The sequence below is a fragment of the Ambystoma mexicanum genome, chromosome 3q (assembly GCF_040938575.1).
Source record: "Ambystoma mexicanum isolate Mex_15411 chromosome 3q, UKY_AmexF1_1, whole genome shotgun sequence".
NCBI classification, from domain to species: domain Eukaryota; kingdom Metazoa; phylum Chordata; class Amphibia; order Caudata; family Ambystomatidae; genus Ambystoma; species Ambystoma mexicanum.
Window position 1 is genome coordinate 155,757,355 of NC_090926.1, and position 20,326 is coordinate 155,777,680.

Consider the following 20,326-nt stretch of genomic DNA (forward strand, 5'->3'; position numbering starts at 1 on the left):
CTCCAATCCCAGACCCTATCACAAAATAAATACATATTATCCATTCAATACCTCAAAACTGTCCCAATGCAACAATGTGATTGTGACGAAATGACTGTTGCCCTGCAGGAATAAAGGAATGAGTAGTGGGTTTTGAACTCCTACTCGGCCCCACACTTCTATTAAACAGCAGTGATCTCAATCATGAAAGTGAAGCTGGGACAACATGAATGGTATCCAATCTCCTTCGCCACTTTAAGGCAGCATGCGCCATGCTAGGCTATACTCTTTAGAGGATGTGAACCAGCATGGGCGGGTGTGGGGGGTTTCAGCATCCAAAACAATAGTAGAGTAAGTACCAAACTAAGAGAACTGTCCAATCAAAGTTCTAATATAAATACGATTTTATTTAAACTAAAAAGTAGACCTTACTAAACAACCTACCACTGGAATGAGATACACAAAGAATGCAGACTTTGGGAGGAAAGGGACAGGGGTCTGTAGGTAAATCTTGGAGAAAATAGTTCAACAATGTCTTTAAGGTATACAAATGTATCTTTGTCACTAGGTCCCATAGAACTAGGCCATTGGGTTAAACCACAGATATATTATTTAAATATATAATGTCTTATTGGGCCTCATTCCGAGATTGGTGGTAGTCATGGCGCTATTTGCGCCATGACTGCCACCAATAACTGGTCCGGCACCAGTGTAGTTCAATGGGGACTTACCGGTATAGTCCGACCCTGGCGGGACTGGTAAGTTCCCCATTGAACATGCCATTCCACATTCCCATTTGAGCCCCCATAGGGCTCAATGGGAAGATGCTATTTACGGGCCTGCTAATGGCAGGCCTGTAATTGGCGGCCTGTTCCCCCTAACGGGACCCCTAAGGGACGTGTGGTCCGACCAAACATATCTTACGGGTCCCGTTAGGGGACCTCGGAAACGGGCGGTAGGGGATTACCGGCACCGGTCTCCTACCGGTGCCCAGTATCCCCTACCGCACGACTCGGAATGACCCCCCATTGTCTTTGTTAGGAGCTCAATAACATCAAACCTAGTTTATGATTTCCGGTGAGTGAAGTCAAGGTTGAGTTGGTGAGCTGGCTCAATGTGATTCAGCACATTGATGCGGTTTGAAGTGGCAGTGACTCGAAGTATGGGACAGGTAGGCAATATCGAAGCTGTGTAGCTCGACGGGGTCTCGATGCAAGTAAACGGCTCTCGATGCGAGGAAACAGCTATTTAGCTTCTGCAGCGAGCTGGCTCGACTGCAGTGCAGCAAGGCTTGTGGCTCAAAGAAGCTTGGAACAGGTGGTGAAGTTAGAGTTGGTGTCGCTGGAAGATGCTTCAGTTTGAAAGGCTTGCAAAGGCAGCGCCCTTGGGTCTTTGCAGTGGCTCAAAATTGCAGAGCGAGCCAACGGCAACTTCATTTGGTTCTTAGGGTGTTGTGGGTCCTCGGAGATAGGCCTATAAACTGTATTTGCACCCGGGGAAGGGCAGCCAATCGGGTGGCTGGAACAACGGGCGGATTACAAAACCACCGCCCGCTGTCCAAGCCACCCGAGGCCCGTCCCCGGGTGGCGCTTTTTTCTTTCTAACGTGGGGAGGCAATAGGGAGGCTCTCCCTGTTGCCTCCCCACATTTGAAGAAACCAATTCCCCCATCATAGAGATATGCCCATTACACTCTGAAATTTAATATAGACATATTACCAGGCTAAACTGTAGATAATATTGTGTTCAGTGCAATGGTATGCCCCTAAAAAGCAACAACCAAGCGACGTATGCACTGTATAGTAGGCAGACTTTTAGGTGTCTTGCATGTCGTATGACCTGATCAAAGTTGCTTGGAACACATCTAATATTGTCCATGTGAACAAAAACCAACCTTGAGCACTGCTACCTCTCGTGCACCTTGCTTTGCTCATACTGGACCTTCGACACTATTGATTCTGGGCATATGAAGGCCACCTGAACGCATATTCTGTCTATGCGGATTTAACTTTTCGCTGTATTTGGAATGCATTATGTTTAACTGTTGTGAATGATACCGATTGCTATGAATCATTCTCTCTCTTCAACCTTTCGCCCCCCGCCCCCCCTCTCTCGTTCACTTCTAGCACTTGGAAGCCACCACGGGCCTGATTATGAGCTCCGTGTAAAATAAGTGTCTTTCCAAGATGGAAAGACTTGTTTTTTTTGTTTCAGGTTCTACATCTTGTAAATATAGGCACAGCATAGGGAATAATGAGCAGGGTTATACCACCACCATGGAATGACACTTTCCTTATTTTACATGGAACTGCAAATCCGGCAACGGAATACAACTAATGGCTTACGGCAGACAACGCGTGTGGAGGTGGTGGGTTGCATTTTGGCTCTGGCTAGGAGAACTGGGAAAGCTTGCACATTTCCTTTGATGGTGCTTGAGGGCCCTATATTTGCCCCAAGAATGAAGATCTAGTGGCAACGCATATGCTGTATCCTACCCTCTTCTGGTGTTTTGTATACTGGACCGTGGAGCATTTTTATTGTAATTCACTATTCATCCAGCTTGGTTTCCGTTCTTTTCCTTTCCTAGCATAACCAATCCCACGCAATTCAAGAAAATGCCGTCAGAGGATAGTTGGGTCCCGGAAGAACAGGACAGCACAACATCTAAACTCCTCCGGAAATCGAGAGATTCCCCTTTTGTGCCAGCAGGTGAGGATCTCCTTTCCTGAAAGTTGTTCCTCTTTAGCATGGTATTAACACAGTGGCACATTAAACTGCAAGTCGGGGTCCTCCAACTGCTCGACTGTTTTAGGCTCACACGCAATTGGACAACAATATTGTTGACATTGTGTGCACAGATTCTTTTGCGCATACTTTTTCTGCCCACACGGAACATCTGCGTTTTGGGTGTGAGTTGGGGGGTGGGAGAGTAATGGGTTCATCAGCGAGTGCACCCTTCCTTCTGGAAGGGATTTATTTGCACGGAGCAAATAACCCAATGCGTACCATGAGCAACCACTATAACGAAGCGCCAATGCCGAGCAAGCTGTGGACCAGACTTGTCCAACTCCAGGCCTCAAGGGCCAGATCCATATCGGGGGTTTCAGAATATCCCTAATTAATATGCATGAGATACATTTGCATACAATCATTCTAAATGTATGCACATTTTTCCTCATGAATATTAATGAGGGATATCATGAAAACCAGTTAGGTTCTTGGCCCTCGAGTTTGACAAAGCAGCTGTAGACCCTGGCAAGCTGAGTAGCACTTGCAGATCGGCCGTCTGTGAATGTGGGAGACCTTTGCAGAGGCTGGTGGCAGCAGGATGAAGCAAGCACTTTGTGGTGAAAAGTCTTTGTGAATTGGTATCTTTGATATGTTGACATTTATAATGTGCCTGTACACACGTGTTTCTAGGCACAACAAGGTAGGTAGGTAGGTAGGGAGGGAGTGGCGGGACGGAGGGAGGACAAAACCTCAATCTTACTAGGCCCTGTGTCTTTCAGATCTCGCAAGTGCGGGGGAGAGGAGAAGTGCCGGAGGGGGGGAGGGGGGGCACGAGGTGCAGGTAAATCAATAAGTGCAGCCAGCGGGTGGCTCATAAGCACAGAGAGAAGGTACTGTAGGGTTGGAGGTACAGACCCTTAAGTGCTGGGGGAGCCTGGCGACAGTGCAAGGGCAATTGGACATGCAGGAGACTGGTCCCAAGTTCAGAGGGTAGCCAGGTGACCAGTGCACGGAGCAGTCGGGGACATCAGCAGGGGAGAGGGACCGGGAAAGCCGAAGTGAAAAGGAAGGTCTTGAGTAGCTTCCAGAACCAGAGGTGGTTCAAGTTTTAAGAGGGGCAGGGAGGCTGTTCCAGAGGGAGGCCCTAGCCGAGGAGAGAGATCTGCCACCCACTCTCTGCTTGGAGAAGCATGTGACTCTCAGAGAGTTAGAGGTGGGTGAGTGGGGAGCTTGAGAAGGAAGATGTTTAGGAAGAGAACGTTTGAGTTAGATTTAGAGAGCAGGTCTTCACGGGTGTTCAGAAGAGCAGTTTCCGTGCGTCTGGCAACTCTGAAGCCAGACTGGTGGTCGTGGAGACAACCAACCGATTCAGCATGCTGATTAAGCTGGGAGATGGTCAGCTTTTCCAGGAGGTTGCCTGGGAAAAGAGTGATGGAGATTGGGCGGAGAGGAAGGGTAGGCAGAGGGCTTCTTAAGAAGGCGGTGCACAAGGGAGTGCTTAAGGGGGGAGGGGAAGGTTCCAGTGGCAAAGGAGTGAATGAAATCCATCCAGGCTGGAGCAAGGGTGACAATGTGGTCCTCGCTGGTTCTGCATGAGCAGGGGACAACCTGCTTTGACGAGACATTCATAGATTGGACTTGTCTAGAAACGTCGTCGGCTGAAAGTTGGCCACAGATGGGCCAGGAGTGGTAGAGGAGGAGAGGGTGGACAGGATGTCCTGTTTAATGGTGAAATGAGAAGCCAAGGCCATGCAGAGGGGAGCGCTCGAGAGAGATCCGATCCACTCTGGGAAGATCAAGGCTACACCACCGCCGGGACGGTTGGTTCTAGGTTCAGAGAGGATCTTGTAGCCATCACACAGAAACCAACCCTTCCATTACCCCCAAAGAAATACACAACTGGTAATTGGGACAAATCTCTATGCTCACTTAGGGGTTCTCCGATAGTGTGGAAAACTCAACGGTTCCATAACTTGGCAGCGCAAGCTGTCATTCACGTTTTGGGATCATAAGAAGCAAATGATGCAAGTCTGACCAAGGTAAGGGGTGGGGTGAGCCTCTACTTCAATCCCCAGCCTCTGGCGACTCCGCAACATTCTATTGGGTTTGACAGAGGTAGCGCCAGTTCTCGTTGGCATGTCCCTTTTTATACGCCTGGTGCTGCCCTTTCACAAATGCCAACGTTCTCCATTCCAGACGCCACTACAGCCCTGGTATTAACTTTGCATTCTGGGACTTGTAGTTCTGGGTGTGCCAGGACTAAGTCCAGAATGCAAAGATAAGGTAAGATAAGGCAATGCCAGTGGCACATTGCCATTGACCACTGCAGGGAGGGTCAAGGGTCCGAGGGCATGGCCAATGGCCATAATCTGCCCACAGTGGCTGCTGTGCATGGCCAATTACCATGGCCATCAGCTACTGCTGGCAGGGCCACTGTGCCCCTCCACTCGCAAATCTTTGGCAAAATGGTGTTCCGGTTCGAACCAAACGAGGCCTTGTGTTTATATTTTATTTTTATTTTAACTTTTTTTTAAGCACTTGGTGAGCAAACAGCAAAGGTTCTACAACAGCAGTGGCATGTATCCTGTGGGATGTATTTACCCATGCATCCGAGCCCTACCTCAAAACTGTGCAGTACTGACATGAAAACATCATGATGGCCAGAGCTTCCCAGAAAATGCACAGGGAAATGCATGAAGAATAGGCTGCCACTCGTTTTTGCCGATGTTATGGGCACAGAAGGAAACTGCCTAAAACCACCATTGGACTACCCAACCCACACAGTAGTCTGAAACCATTGGGAGTGGCAATGCTGTTTGCCAAAAGCAAACCCATAACTGTTGGGAATTCATTTTCTTAAATCCCAAAAAGGGGTGCAGTACCAGTACTCACCACTATCCAAAAGCCGGCGTTTTAAAACCACCAGATTTTACTTTTTTGTAGAAAACTGAATAAATGAACCCAAAACAGGCCAAAGAAAGACTTACTGAGAGGTGGATACAATGTAAAGTTATATTCTGAAGTGACTTGAAGGTTTATAACAAGACTGGCTGAGCTGTGGATTTCAGCAGTTTAAGTAAACTTGGACTGAAAGACACTAAAAAAATCTAAATGTGTAAATTGACTGAGTGACCTACTTTTGAGTGTCACATAGGTTGCAATTGTTTAAATGTCATAGTTTTAAACTTAGAATCAGCCTTCTAGCTGCATATGTGAAAATGTTTAGTTTTATTTGAATGCAGAAACTGGGGAACAGAAATGACATGTAGCTAAAAAACTGGCTTAAAGAGATTCCAATTCTGCCTGGCAACTACCCCCATCAGGAGTGAAACTTGAGTCACAGCTGTGTTCCCAGGCCTAGCTGCCCTTTTGCTGCTCACACCAAAAGGGATATGACACTTCCCTGATTGAATTACCTGGGCTCTGCAGGAAATTGAACAAAGCCCTGTCTTGACTCAGGCAAATGATTTATGGCGGAGTCGTAAATGGAGATTTCTCCTGGAAGCACAGGGGAGGGGCACTGCCTGTGAGAGCAAGCTGGCTTGGCAGAACTGGAAAAACCAGAAATTCAACCTTGTGCTGGAGGAAAACCACACCCCTTTGGGGCCAGAACATAACTCTAAAAAGATGAATAACTCAGAGCGGACATGTGAAAATTGTATAAATGACACCATAATTCTTGTGATTTTTCTGCCCACATTTTAAGAGGTTTTTAGAACCGGTGGCATGTTCAGGGGGGTTTTAGCGGAAAAGAGGATATTACTCAAAATGTGTGCATGTGAAAAATCTGACACTTCATCAACTAATGTCCATACTCCTTGCGCACATGTGTGTAAATTTGGGGTAATGTACGGTATTGCAAACCAGTTAAAACGTGCAAAATATTGCCATTTCTGAATGCAAGCTCCCTGGAAGAGCAGAGTTTGAACAGGAGATACCTCCTGTGATATGTGAAGGGTGCATGTAATTTTAAACAAATGTGTACCTGTGCAAATATGTTTTTTTGAGCAAATATAGATTGTGTGTAAAGTTGACAGGGGTGGGTTCTCTGTATCATAAACAGACCTCATCATGATGACACTTCATTTCATTCCCCCAATCAAGTGGAAGCTGATGAAGTGGCCAATGACAAGTGGAGAGGGGCTGGCTAGTGATGCTGCTCACACACACCCATTTTCAAAACGCATAAAAGCAGAGAGACAGGACAGATAGGGACTTTCAAATCCATTTGCAGCTGGAAGCTCTGCCGGGAAAATCCATACTTTACCTCCATCAATCTCCAGAGAAAGCTGTGCAGAAAGATCCAGACTTTAAATCCCTCAATCTTCAGAATCCAGAGAGAGCAGACCCAGATCACTGTGAAGTGCAGAGACCAGAGTCCCGTCTAAAACCTGACCAGATCCATGGCGAGGCCCATTTCACTCAAGAATATAGTGTGAGTACCTAGAAAACTGTGCAGAACCAATCTCCTAGTTAAAATAATATAATTCAATCTAGTTTAATCTAAGTAGAACTGTCTCCTAACTGTCACCTGTCATTTGCAAAGCTGTCACCTGTCATTTTCTAGTTGCAAGCTGCACTTGTATTTTTGAACTTTAAAATTTCAAATCTGAAAAACGACCTTTATTTAATCGCTCATATCTCCGTGACCGTTTGGGCTAGAGACTTGCAGTAACTTTCATCTGGAAGCTGAGATCCTAGGCTTTCCTAGGACCCCAAAACGATATTGCTAGCCCTTGTAGTTCCTCTGTAATCGCACCAGACGCATTCGCGAATTTTACCGCGATTTGCAAATTTCTCCACTTGCAAAAAGATAGCTGCTTTTGCTTTCCTCTGAAAGAAATTCGTTTGCCTCATAAAAACCATCCCTGCATCATTGCTAGTGTGAGCCTGGACTAATATTAACTAGATACCACTCACCCTGAACCTCTAGAGGGAATTAAAAGCATTTTAGCATATTTTTTCTTCATTTCCAGCACATTTAAAAGCATTTGGGCCTGTGTTTTCAACTTCTGTAGTCTAAGTTGCTGGGGTGAACTGAATCACATTTGATTGCATTTCTGAGAACTGTGTGCTTCCCTCCATTTCCTTGCATTGCATAAAAGGGGGGGGTGAATTGTACAAGAAAGTGATTACCTTGTCTTTGCTGAAATCCTATCAAGTTATTTTCTTTACTGCATTTCATTCCACATTGCATCCATTTGAAACCATAAAAGTATTGTTGCTATTTTATCCATTTCATGTCAACTCCTTAGTGATTATAAAGAAGTGTGCTAGTGCCAGATTCTCCGTTGTTAATCTTTATCATATCAGATTAAGTGTGATATTCAATTATTAATTTATTATAAAGTCTGATCTATATATATATATCTATTGTTTAAATTATCAATTAAACCTTTTAACTTGCAAAACAGAACTACTTCTTGGCTCAGTGGGGTCAGGGTTATTCAAAGAGAGGGGTGTTATATAGGGGTAGTCATCCAGAACGCATGAACTGGACATAAAGATATATTAATAAGGGTTTCCATTCAGTATCCCAGACTAGGCATTGACTTAGCTGTAGTGTTGAATTGAATCCTCTTACAAATTGGGGGCTCGTGCCGGACGTTTGGGTTAGATCTACCATTTGTGCAGATTAATACAGCGTGCCAGCTGACCAGATACACATATCCGGTCGGATCACCACGCTGTGTTACGCTGTAAAGCACTCCTCATAGGAACGCTCTAAGAAAAAGGTCTGTTTTGCAAAAATAAAATACTAATTTCTGTAAGTCAGGACAGAGACCAATCTCTAGAATGACGACCTTAGTAGACATGAAAATAGCCAGAGAGCACCTCTTACATAAACTATTTGTGAGAGGTGAATGGACTGAACAGGGCCAGGATGCCTGGTTGCAGGCCATCACGCGACAGGTCACTGAAACAGGGTCAGACCTATGGAGAGATCAGGGTCCATTACATGTGGCCCTGAGTGAACTATATATGGCTCCTAAAGCCAAAGATGAACACAATAAGATTGCCAGGGTAGCGGCATATTTATATTTACATATGGGAGCCATGCAGGACAAATGTGCTGAAGGCCAAGATCTGGCGAGTAGGCAACTGCTGGCATTACAGAAGGCCCAATCTGAGCTGGACTCTTCTGAGCAAAGGCTGCTCAGGAGCCAGGAGTCGGAAAATGACAGTAGGCAGTATATCATTAAAATAAAAGAGGACATGGATATACTGCAACAGGAAAAGGCTGACCAGGATACTAGATTTCTGGCCCTGCAGAAGGAGCACCGAGACAGTTTGGACTCCTTACTGCAGAGCCAGAAAAAGCTGGAGCAACAATTAGACTTTAACAGGGCATGCACGGAGCAGGTAGCCACCCTGCAAAGTCATCTAGATAGAGTGAAGGTAGAGAGCAACAAGCTGATTTCGAAAGACCTGGATACCCAGGCAGAGTTTGATGAAGAACGCCAGAAAGCTGGTGCCTTTCAAAGGCAGAGGGACGACCTGGCGGCACAAATGCAGGCTCTTAGTCAGGAAAGAGACGCCTTAGGCCAGGAAGTCTGCCATTTAAAAAGAAAAATGGAAGAAAATCACCTGGCCCACCAGGGACTGGGTGACCTCCAAAAAGAACACCAGAACTTGTTAGAGCACACCAGGAGGGTGGAGGATGCTCTAGCAAGAAAGGAGCAGGCCAATAGGGACAAAGCTCAGGAGGTAACCCTCCTGCAGCAAAGACTGGCCCAGTGCTCCAGGACCAATCAGGAAACAGAGAGAGAATGAGGCTCTCTGCCAGCACAATGATAGGCTCCAGCAAAAGGTAGCGATGCAGGAGAGACTGATAGTCTAGTAAGGCCTTATCTGAGGAACTGAAGGCACAAATGCAGGCTCTTGCATTGCAACAGGGAGCAGGGGCGGATAGAGATGAGGTTCGCTGGGAAAGGGAAACTCCGGAGCATAACCTCAGGAGCCCTAGTACCAGAGGCCCTCATACCTCTCAATCCCTGGACTCTGCCACCCCCATGTTCCCCGGCGCACATGAGCACCGGGCCACCGGGGTGGCAGACTACTATCCAGACAAAAGTATGGGGCTCATAGGCCAGTACCACCCAGGTATGGAGGGGCGGGCATCCGAGTATGGGCACCCAAGCGCAGTGCAATTTACTGGGGAACCCAAGGAGAGTAGGCCCATTAAGGGCATCCTGAAAACCTCTGCCCAGTTAGGTCAGTGGAGGGGGTACCCATCAAATCCTGGCAGCAAGGAGGAATCTGAAGACTCCTCTGAACTGCGCAGGACACAGGAGACCAGGTCCCCACATTCTGCCAGCCATTCCCAGGCTCGCAGAATCCGGGAAAACCTGGAAGAACAGACAGGAACCTCTGGGAGCAGTGCCTCTGAGTCAGAGGATGAATGGACAAGGGTTACCCGAACCAAAAAGGCCAATAAGGCAAAAAGGGCCATGCTTAAGGACCCCTTAAAGCAGATTAAGGCGATCAGGAGCGTCATCACGACCTTACCATAAGAACGCTAAGTATTCTGTTTGGGAGCACTTGGAGTTGTTTGAGCAAATGATGGAGACTTTCCATTTGAAGGACAGCCAAAGCTGTATTCAATATGTAAAGTGGACCTTCTCCCCGGAATACTCCAGTTTCTTTGCGGGGCTGGAGGACCAAAATCATTTAAGATGGTCCACCTATAAGGCGGCCATCTTGAAACACTTTTCTGTTCACAGAAATCCTCAAGAGGCTCACAAGGCAGCCTACAATTTGCAATGTGGGGAGGATCAGGCCCCACAAGAATTTGTGCAAGAACTGAAACGTGCTTTTGCGCAGACCACCAGAAGGGTGCGTACAGACAGTAGAGAATTCATAAATACATTTTTTCATGCCTTGCCCAAATACATAATGACCCAGCTCGTGAGGGATTTTCACGAGAAAAGATCTTTAGACTGGGTCCTTGAACAGGCTACCCGGATCTATGAGGTGCAGAAACCGGTAGATAGCAAAAATAATGCTCAGAAAAACCCCAAAGCCAACAGCACCCCTGCTGCTGCCAAGGTGGCAGAGGTAAAGGTCACCCCCGTTTTAGAGTTGGAGATGAGGGGGGGGGCCTAAAAACCTACCTGCACCTAATAATGCTAGGCCCAGAAGGTCCTCGGGCCAGTCACAGACAGGGAGCCAGGGAGGCAGCCCCACAAATGGGGTCCCTCGCTCTCCTGATTATGTAAGTCCCCGTTACAAGGGAAATCGACCCATCCTGGGTTATGTGTGGACTCCTCCAGCCCAAGGGGGAGGATCCAGCCAAGCACCTAACCCAGGGAGCTTCCCTCCCAACTTCCCACAGGAGGGCAGAAATTCTCCAAATCCTGGGCAGAACTTTTTCCCCAGGTATCCACCCAATTTCCAACCCCAAAATCATCCATCCTTCTTTCCCCAATTCCCTGAGCCCAGACAACCTAATCCGGGAGAGGGGAGGCCAAGGGTGGAGGGGTACCCAAATCTTCCCAACCCGGGGTATTACCAGAGGAGGGACAGCTACCCTTCCCGGGATCAGCCCAGGGGAGAAAACAGGGCCCCGTATCAGCCTGAGCGGGTTTCCCAGTTAGAGCGCCAGGTTCAAAACATGGCGCGGGATCTGGGTCACATACTGAGGGCTCAGCAGAACCCTCGGATGGGTGTGCCGGCGCAGAACGCACCCAACTCTGGACCTGGTGCTCCAGAACAATGACGGGGGCAGCACCCCGATAACTCACCGGTTCCCAGGGAGGAGGCACAAGGGGAAGGGGGGTGTAAAGCCTTGGAGGAAGCTTCCTTCCTCACTTGTAAACAGCCCCTGGAAACCCAGGAACCGGGAACAAAATCTCTTGCCCCTGAAAGTCTGCCTCCTAAGGAGCAGAGGGGGGGGGGTAGGAGAAACGAAAGACCCAAACAGACACAGTTTGAGGAGGAGGTACAGATCTTCCAATTTGAGGGAGAGGGATCCTCAGAGGATCCTGGGAAAAGGATCTTCTCCTTCAGAGAGGGGGGAACTCCTCCCAAAGAAAAATGGGTCCCTAGGGATGCAAATCCAGACTGGGGAGATGTGGCGACTGAGCTACCGCCGCCCACCATCTCATCCCAGAACCAACAGCAAGAAAATCCCCTGGTTCAAACCCATCCTGGTGACTGCCTCCAAAAAGGGGGGGGGCGGGCCCGGAACCGGAGCCAGGGGAACCCACAATGGCTCTGATCTCCAGTTGCCAATTTTTTCTTTCAGATTCCCAAGGCTCTCCACAGAATTCTGCCCAAATCTCTTCGCTAGCGATGTCCAAAACCAGAAAGTTAGCCCACCATGTAAAAATGTACATTATCTGTGCCCCCTTGAGGAGAAGGAGGGAAGATACTATGCCCCGGTACAAGTACAGGGGCAGGGTACAATTTTGGCACTGGTGGACACTGGATCTCAAGCTACCCTTCTGTCCAGAAGGGCCTTTGACGAACTGAATGCAGGAAGGGGAGAGAATTACCAAATTCCTCTCACCTCACTTCCTGGACAACTCCAGAACTTTGACGGGAAGGAAATTCCCGTCGAGGGGACTGCAGGCTTGGACATTAAAATTGGGCGACACAAGTTGAAACACCCGGTCATAGTTGTGACCCCAGAGGGCACCCCTTGTTTACTAGGGAATGACCTCCTGAGAAGGTTGTTGTAACGCTCACCTGATTCTCGCAGAGGCGCCGGTCTTGACTGGGCGGCTACCGTATCTTCAAAGGTGATGTGTAGCACCCGGTTGGCTCTTTGGGCTGGACCTCTGTGCACTGTATGCCTGACGTGTAGAGTAAGATGTCTTAGGTAAGTGAATGCCGAGCTCTCCATCTGCCTCGGGGCAGGGTGCTGTAACCAGTTTCTTCACTGGAAAGGTAGCGCAGGCCTCTTGACTTCAGAGGACTGCTGTCCGTCGTTTACTGCACGAACGGTAAGTTTCGAGTCATTCAAATGTCTTTAAAGTCTTTAGTAATGATGTCTCTTGTTTTGCAGGGTTCCGGCGATGGCGGATGACGGGCTGAAGTGAGTTGAAGATGGAGCCCGTGTGATGAATAGAAGCGCCTGGAAGCACGTAAGTAAGCGCTTGTTGCCTGCTTCACTATGCGCTCTAACTGTCTTTTTATTTTGCAGGTACGAGTTCGGAGCGGCTGCAGGGTGCCGGAATACCCACTGGATTAGATGTGGAAAGGAGTAATGGCACGTGAGTATTAAAGTTCCCCAATGTCTTTAAACGCACCTTGTTTTGTCTTTCAGATGCCGGAATGCAGTGTAAAGACCTCCGGAGCGCACGAAGAGTAGGTAAGCCTTTGCCTTTCAGATGCCGGAATGCTAGCCTGTTCTTTCTTGTCTTTATAGGTGTTGCTGAAGACTGGATTCAGGATGGTAAGCCTTTGCCTTTCAGATGCCGGAATGCTAACCTGTTCTTTCTTGTCTTTATAGGTGTTGCTGAAGACTGGATTCAGGATGGTAAGCCTTTTTCCTTAGGCCCAGGACCGGATGCAGAAGACACGATGAGCGTTCTGCTGCAGAGGTTGCAGAATAACGCAAAGCAAGATTCATCCACCGGGTGTGGTTTAAATAGCCTCCTGTAGTGCTTAGGTGTCTCCTTCCACAGCCACGCCCAAGTAAGAAAAGAGTTCCTGGTAAGAAAAGAGTTCCTGCCTTCCAGAAGAGTTCCAGTGTTCTGAATCTAGGGAGTGGCTCCAGCCCCACCCAACAGGAAAAGTAGTTCCAAACAGAAGAGGATCAGGGGCTCAACTGGCAGGCAAGTAAGCAGCATGGTCTGCTGAAGGTAAGTCCACCCAAGCATTATGAGCCCGGCGCTTCCAGCGCTGGGACTGGGCATATTTATGAGCCTGGTGCCACTGGCGCCAGGACTGGGTCCAAAAGGTCCCAATTGGGACTGGTTGGCACTCGGAACCTGGGTTATGGATCTGCTTCCAAGGGAGTTGGGAAAACCCTGACCTTTTGGAAGCAGAGATCATGACAGTTGTCACCCCTAAAAGATTGCTTAAACAAGGTCCTCTGGACCCAGACTAGCTGACCAATAAAATTAAAACGGAGTGTCAACCATGTTAGTTTAAACGGCACCTGCCACATGGTTGAACAAAAATCTGACCAAGTAGAATTTCACTTCCAGAATAGCCAAATTCCAGACGTGACAGTAATAGCAGTAGGACAACAGACTGGTGATGGAGGGTTCTCTCTATTTCTGAAAATCAACCTGCCTTCCAGTCTAAAGTGGTACTCCACGCTGGAAGGAAACCCTCTGAGATTCTATACTAATCCACAATCAGAAACTCCCACTCCAATAGTCCAGAAAGATGTGACATCAGCTCAGAGCCTGGCTGATATTCAGCAAATTGGAGAGCAGTTGTTCATCCCTGTTCAGTTAAATGATGGGAAGGACTCTGTTCTCGCTCGAGTGTGTGAGAACAACGGTAAGAGCTTAATCAGCGAAGCCATGTTCCGGCAACTCCCAAAAGATCCAGCCATTCCCACATTCAAACTGATAGACAAATGGGAAATGGACCTGGAAGCGCCTAATTCCAAACATCTCCTGCCAAGCAGGTGTATGCTCAAAATCTCCATTGGCAACAAGAGCATAGTCCACAATTGTTGGGTCGTGCGAGACGTCACTGCCGCCTTTTACTTAGGCAGTGACATTCTCAATCGCTTTGCCATTAGTTTGGACCTAATAAACTTCAAAGCTTGGTCCCGATTAGCGGATAATCCCATGGGCTTTGATGATCCAGAAAAAGCATTTAGGTCAGCTCAATTGCTACCTTATGCAGTTGAAATTCAGATCAAAGAGGAAGTCACCATCCCAGAAAGGACCCGACAATTCTCCCTGGAAGTGAAAAGTTAAGAGGACAATATTTGCAAAACCCTGATGCTTACATACATCTAAACGCTTCTCTCCAACAGCAAGGGTTGGGGGTAAACCCAACACCATTAGTCAACATAGAACATGACACCATTCCAATAGAGGTGGATAACAGCGACTTAAAGAGTATTACTCTAGCCGCAGGCACCATTATTGGAATGGGGGTTGATGACCGACATTTCTCCATTGATCTTGGAAATGAACTGTTAGGACCAATCCCCAAGGACTGTTTTGACAGTGACAGTAATGACAACGCAACACCAGACAGGATTTTTACCCGGCATGGGGGGAACTTCCTGGTGTAAACTTCCTGCCCCTATGGTAAGGAAGATGTGACTTGTGACTTCAGGAGGGATGAGGTGATTTTCCAGGTCCATGAGGGCTGCCTTTCCCACCTGAAGCCTCCGGTCCAAATCAGCACTCTGACCAGGGACTTCTCCACCCAGCTGGAGGAGGCCGCGGAAATAGCCAAACCAGAAGTCTTTCCAGGCTTCAGGCAGATGGTGGAAGAGAGAGTCAACCTAGCTGATGCCTGTGTGACTCTGGAACAAAAGCAAAAGTTGAAACAAGTTTTCTTGGATTTCCAAGATCTCTTTGCGGTAGACTCATATGACTGTGGTCGCACCGACATCCACACAACAACAATCCCCACGGACCCTGGCATGACTCCAGTGTTTGTGAAGCAATATCGTTCGCCTCTCGCATCCATGGAGTCCCTTACTGAAATAATTAAGAACCTTGAGTCCAGGGGAATAATCCGTCCAGTCCACAGCACTTTCAATAATCCGGTGCTGGGAATATTGAAGCCAAACGGCCAGTGGAGACTCTGCGCTGACCTTGGGGAGCTCAACAAACGGGTCCATACTTCCCGATGGCCTCTGCCCTACATTGACCAAGGGCTGGCCCAGATCCAGGGGTCACAGGTATTCACTGCAATAGACCTGACCAATGGATACTGGACCGTGCCTGTCAGTAGGGAGGACCAATACAAACTGGCTTTTACCTTTGGGGGCCAGCAGTACACATGGACCCGGACTCCTTTCGGATACCTCAACTCCGGCAATGAATTCAACATTTTCCTACATAAGGCCATGCCCGACCTGGGTGCGAGGGGTAACCTGGCTTATGTAGATGATGTCCTCATCAAAAGTTCATCTGTGGAGGAACACATAGCGGAGAGCCGTTATGTTCTGACGCAGTTGAGGGCCGCCGGAGCAAAACTTTCCTTTCAGAAAGCACAGTGGTGTAGAACCCGTGTTAATTTCTTGGGGCATGAGATTACTGCTCAGGGCCTCTGTCCCCAGGAAAAGAAAGTGGAAGCACTTCAGAAACTGAAAGACCCCACAACTCTGCGAGAACTAAGGAGCCTCCTTGGACTGACTAATTACAGCAGAAAGTTCATTGAGGGCTACGCAGAGATCACCAGACCCCTGATTCATCTCCTGAAGGGGGGGGGGGGGGTCAAGTGGGAATGGGGTCCAGAACAAGCCGAGGCGGTAAAACAACTCAAAAGAAGCCTCTCACAAGTGCCTTGCCTAGCTTACCCTGTCAGAAACAAGGAGTTCTTCCTGGAGACGGGGTTCTCTAATACGTGCTTGACGGCAGTATTATACCAAAAGCATGACAAGGTCAATAAAGTAATCTCCTATGCGAGCAAAACTTTATCCTCTGTGGAGGAAAAATTCAACGATTGTGAGAAGGCACTCCTGGCAACGGTGTGGGCATTGAAGAATTACCGCCCGTTTATCCAGGGGGAACACATCATAGTGGAGACTCCACACCAGCCTCTGCAATATCTCCAAAGTGACAGAATCCGGGCCGGAAATGTGAGTAATTCCCGAATTACTTCCTGGATTCTGTCAATGCAAGGCTTTCCTGTGGAGGTCAGATATGGCCAAAACAAGAAGAGTCCCCTCGCGCAAGGTCTGGCTGACTTGCATGATTGTGCCAGAGAAAACTGTCTCGGGGACGAAAGTCTAAAAATCAAGGACAACATGGAGGCATACCTTAATTCCCCACACAAAGTCTTTGAAGAGGACAAGTGTGAGGGAATGCCCACAGTGTATGTGGATGGATGCTCTTACCATGTTGACAACAACGGGGAGAAAGAACTGGTGGCCGGCGTAGGGAATGCATGGGTGAATGAGTCCCCAGAACCCTCCGCTGGATACAAAATTGGTCCCCGAAGTAGTCAGGTGGCAGAATTGATGGCTGTGCATCAGGCCATCCTCACTGCTGTCCAGCATCAACTCCACGAACTGGTCATAATCACAGATTCGGATTATGTACGGAACGGGTTCGTGGAGCACCTGGTTAATTGGAAAACCAGAGGCATGTTATGTGCCAACAACAAACCCTTAAAACATGGGAAGTTGATCCAAAACATTGACGATCTGGTCACCTCGAATGAGATGACCATCTATTGGAAAAAGATCAAGGGTCATTCCAAAGTAGAGGGACCAGACAAAACTGGAAATGACTTAGCTGATCAGCTGGCCAAAACCGGGGCCATCCAAGGGGATCTAATTGAGATTGAGTCCCTGTTGGGGGAAATCCAGGTCACTGCTATCACTAGGTCCAAGACAAATGCTCACAACGACCTTTCAATTGCACAATGGAGTAAGGAGACCCCTGATGCTGATTTGATTACAGCTCAGAAAGGGGATCCAATAATTGGTAAATTTTACCAGCACCTTGAGGACCCTGAGAACTTTCCCCTGACGGATACCGATTACATTGGGAAAGAGGACCTAAGAGTGTTGATGAAATGTCCAAAAATGTTCCGAATCCAAGACGGTTTGTTGGTAAGGAAATCCAAAGCTGGCCATGACCAGTGGGTGGTTCCTACCTCATTCCGAAGCCTGATGTTAAGTCACGCCCATGATGCGGCCACCGCCGGTCATAGGGGGTTTCACACAACATTGGAAATCTTAAGAGAGGTTGCATACTGGCCACACATGGGGCAGGACCTCGACCAATACTTGAAGGGGTGTCTTGTGTGTGCACAATTTCAGCCGACGTCCCTCACGCACCGTGCGCCTCTCCAAAAGAGGGGGATGACACTGCCATGGTCAGATTTACAAATCGACTTTGTAGGCCCTGTGATTCGCTCTGCTAGGGGGAATAAGTACATGTTGACTGTGACATGCTTGTTTACCAAGTGGGTGGAATGTCTCCCAGCCCCAAATTGCAAGGCAGAAACCGCAGCTGCCTTGATGATTAACCACATCTTTTCCCGGTTTGGTCTACCTCAAAGGATTGAGTCAGACAGGGGTAGCCACTTCACCAGTGAAGTAATGACAAAGATGTGGGAGATACTGGGGGTCAAAAGGAAGTTGCATATTGCTTATAGACCAGCTTCTTCTGGGGCAGTAGAGAGATATAACCGGACAATTGTGAGCATCTTAAAAAAGTTTGTGGCAGATTCTGGGCCAAGTTGGGATATCCGATTACCTCTGGTCCTAATGGCCATCAGATTTACCCCTTCATCTGCAACCAAAATGTCACCATTTGAGTTGATGACTGGGCGCAAGATGGTGCTTCCGCAGCATTTGCTCTACAGGACCCAAGAGCAGACGCTGATAAATGCCTCCACAACTCATGAGTATGTGGAGAATTTAAGGAAACACCTTAAACATGCTTTTGCTTATGCTCAGCGGAATCTAGAAAGATCAGCTGATAGCATGAAGACCCATTATGACCTGAAAACTTCCAGGAAGGAATATCAGGTGGGAGACCGGGTCTATCTATACAACTTCCAAAGAAACCAGGCAAAACAGCGGAAATTTTTGCCTACGTGGAAGGGACCCTTTGAGATCATCGACAAGATCTCCCCTGTGGCCTACAAAATACACATCCCCAAAGGTCCTTTGGCAGCGGGGGAAGACAAGTGGGTCCACATAAACCAGTTGAAATGTTGCCATCCCAGGCACGCTCTGCAACAACTGGAGGAATCCTCTGGAATCCTAGCGGGTACTGTCTCAGACTAATTCAGTTCCAACCATAAAACATACCACATCTAGTCTCTAAAATATTGTGATTTGCATGAAACTGTCTCTTAGTTATACTGTTTTTTTTTCAAAATAAGAATGTAATGTTTCGTTATGATGAAATGCATATGCTGCCCCACTATATCAATGGTGGGGGAAAAATGTCTATGGATAGGTATTGCCGCTCTTCCTTTGTCGTCCTAGGAGAAAGAAAACCTGGAAACGGGCCAAGGAGGACGATCCGGAGACCGGGAGCAGAGACGCAATGGGCCCGGGGTACCGCCCAATATTCCCATCAGGACCGGCGAGGAGAACCGATCTATCAGTACCGGATGGAGGAAAAGATGCTGAACTGTGCCATCTACCGGAAGAAGATGAGAACTACATCCCAGATCTTGCGGGTCCCACCAGTGAAGGATCAGATGGCCACCGCAAGAAGGGGGGCTTGTGGGATGTATTTACCCATGCATCCGAGCCCTACCTCAAAACTGTGCAGTACTGACATGAAAACATCATGATGGCCAGAGCTTCCCAGAATATGCACAGGGAAATGCATGAAGAATAGGCTGCCACTCATTTTTGCCGATGTTATGGGCACAGAAGGAAACTGCCTAAAACCACCATTGGACTACCCACACAGTAGTCTGAAACCATTGGGAGTGGCAATGCTGATTGCCAAAAGCAAACCCATAGCTGTTGGGAATTCATTTTCTTAATCCCAAAAAGGGGTGCAGTACCAGTACTCGCCACTATCCAAAAGCCGGCGTTTTAAAACCACCAGATTTTACTTTTTTGTAGAAAACTGAATAAATGAACCCAAAACAGGCCAAAGAAAGACTTACTGAGAGGTGGATACAATGTAAAGTTATATTCTGAAGTGACTTGAAGGTTTATAACAAGACTGGCTGAGCTGTGGATTTCAGCAGTTTAAGTAAATTTGGACTGAAAGACACTAAAAAAATCTAAATGTTTAAATTGACTGAGTGACCTACTTTTGAGTGTCACATAGGTTGCAATTGTTTAAATGTCATAGTTTTAAACTTAGAATCAGCCTTCTAGCTGCATATGTGAAAATGTTTAGTTTTATTTGAATGCAGAAACTGGGGAACAGAAATGACATGTAGCTAAAAAACTGGCTTAAAGAGATTCCAATTCTGCCTGGCAACTACCCCATCAGGAGTGAAACTTGAGTCACAGCTGTGTTCCCAGGCCTAGCTGCCCTTTTGCTGCTCACACCAAAAGGGATATGACACTTCCCTGATTGAATTACCTGGGCTCTGCAGGAAATTGAACAAAGCCCTGTCTTGACTCAGGCAAATGTTTTATGGCGGAGTCGTAAATGGAGATTTCTCCTGGAAGCACAGGGGAGGGGCACTGCCTGTGAGAGCAAGCTGGCTTGGCAGAACTGGAAAAACCAGAAATTCAACCTTGTGCTGGAGGAAAACCACACCCCTTTGGGGCCAGAACATAACTCTAAAAAGATGAATAACTCATAGAGCGGACATGTGAAAATTGTATAAATGACACCATAATTCTTGTGATTTTTCTGCCCACATTTTAAGAGGTTTTTAGAACCGGTGGCATGTTCAGGGGGGTTTTAGCAGAAAAGAGGATATTACTCAAAATGTGTGCATGTGAAAAATCTGACACTTCATCAACTAATGTCCATACTCCTTGCGCACATGTGTGTAAATTTGGGGTAATGTACGGTATTGAAAACCAGTTA

At 47.6% G+C, this 20,326-nt stretch overlaps 1 protein-coding gene across 1 annotated transcript in view; it reads left to right on the forward strand.

The window, feature by feature from the left end:
• Nucleotides 1-20,326, forward strand: part of HIGD1C (HIG1 hypoxia inducible domain family member 1C) — a 130,563-nt gene that overhangs the window by 18,557 nt on the left and 91,680 nt on the right. The window contains exon 2 of the mRNA XM_069653365.1: nucleotides 2,566-2,687. Coding sequence (XP_069509466.1) covers nucleotides 2,594-2,687 — 94 coding nt within the window. The 5' untranslated portion in view covers nucleotides 2,566-2,593. The remainder of the gene's footprint in view (nucleotides 1-2,565; nucleotides 2,688-20,326) is intronic.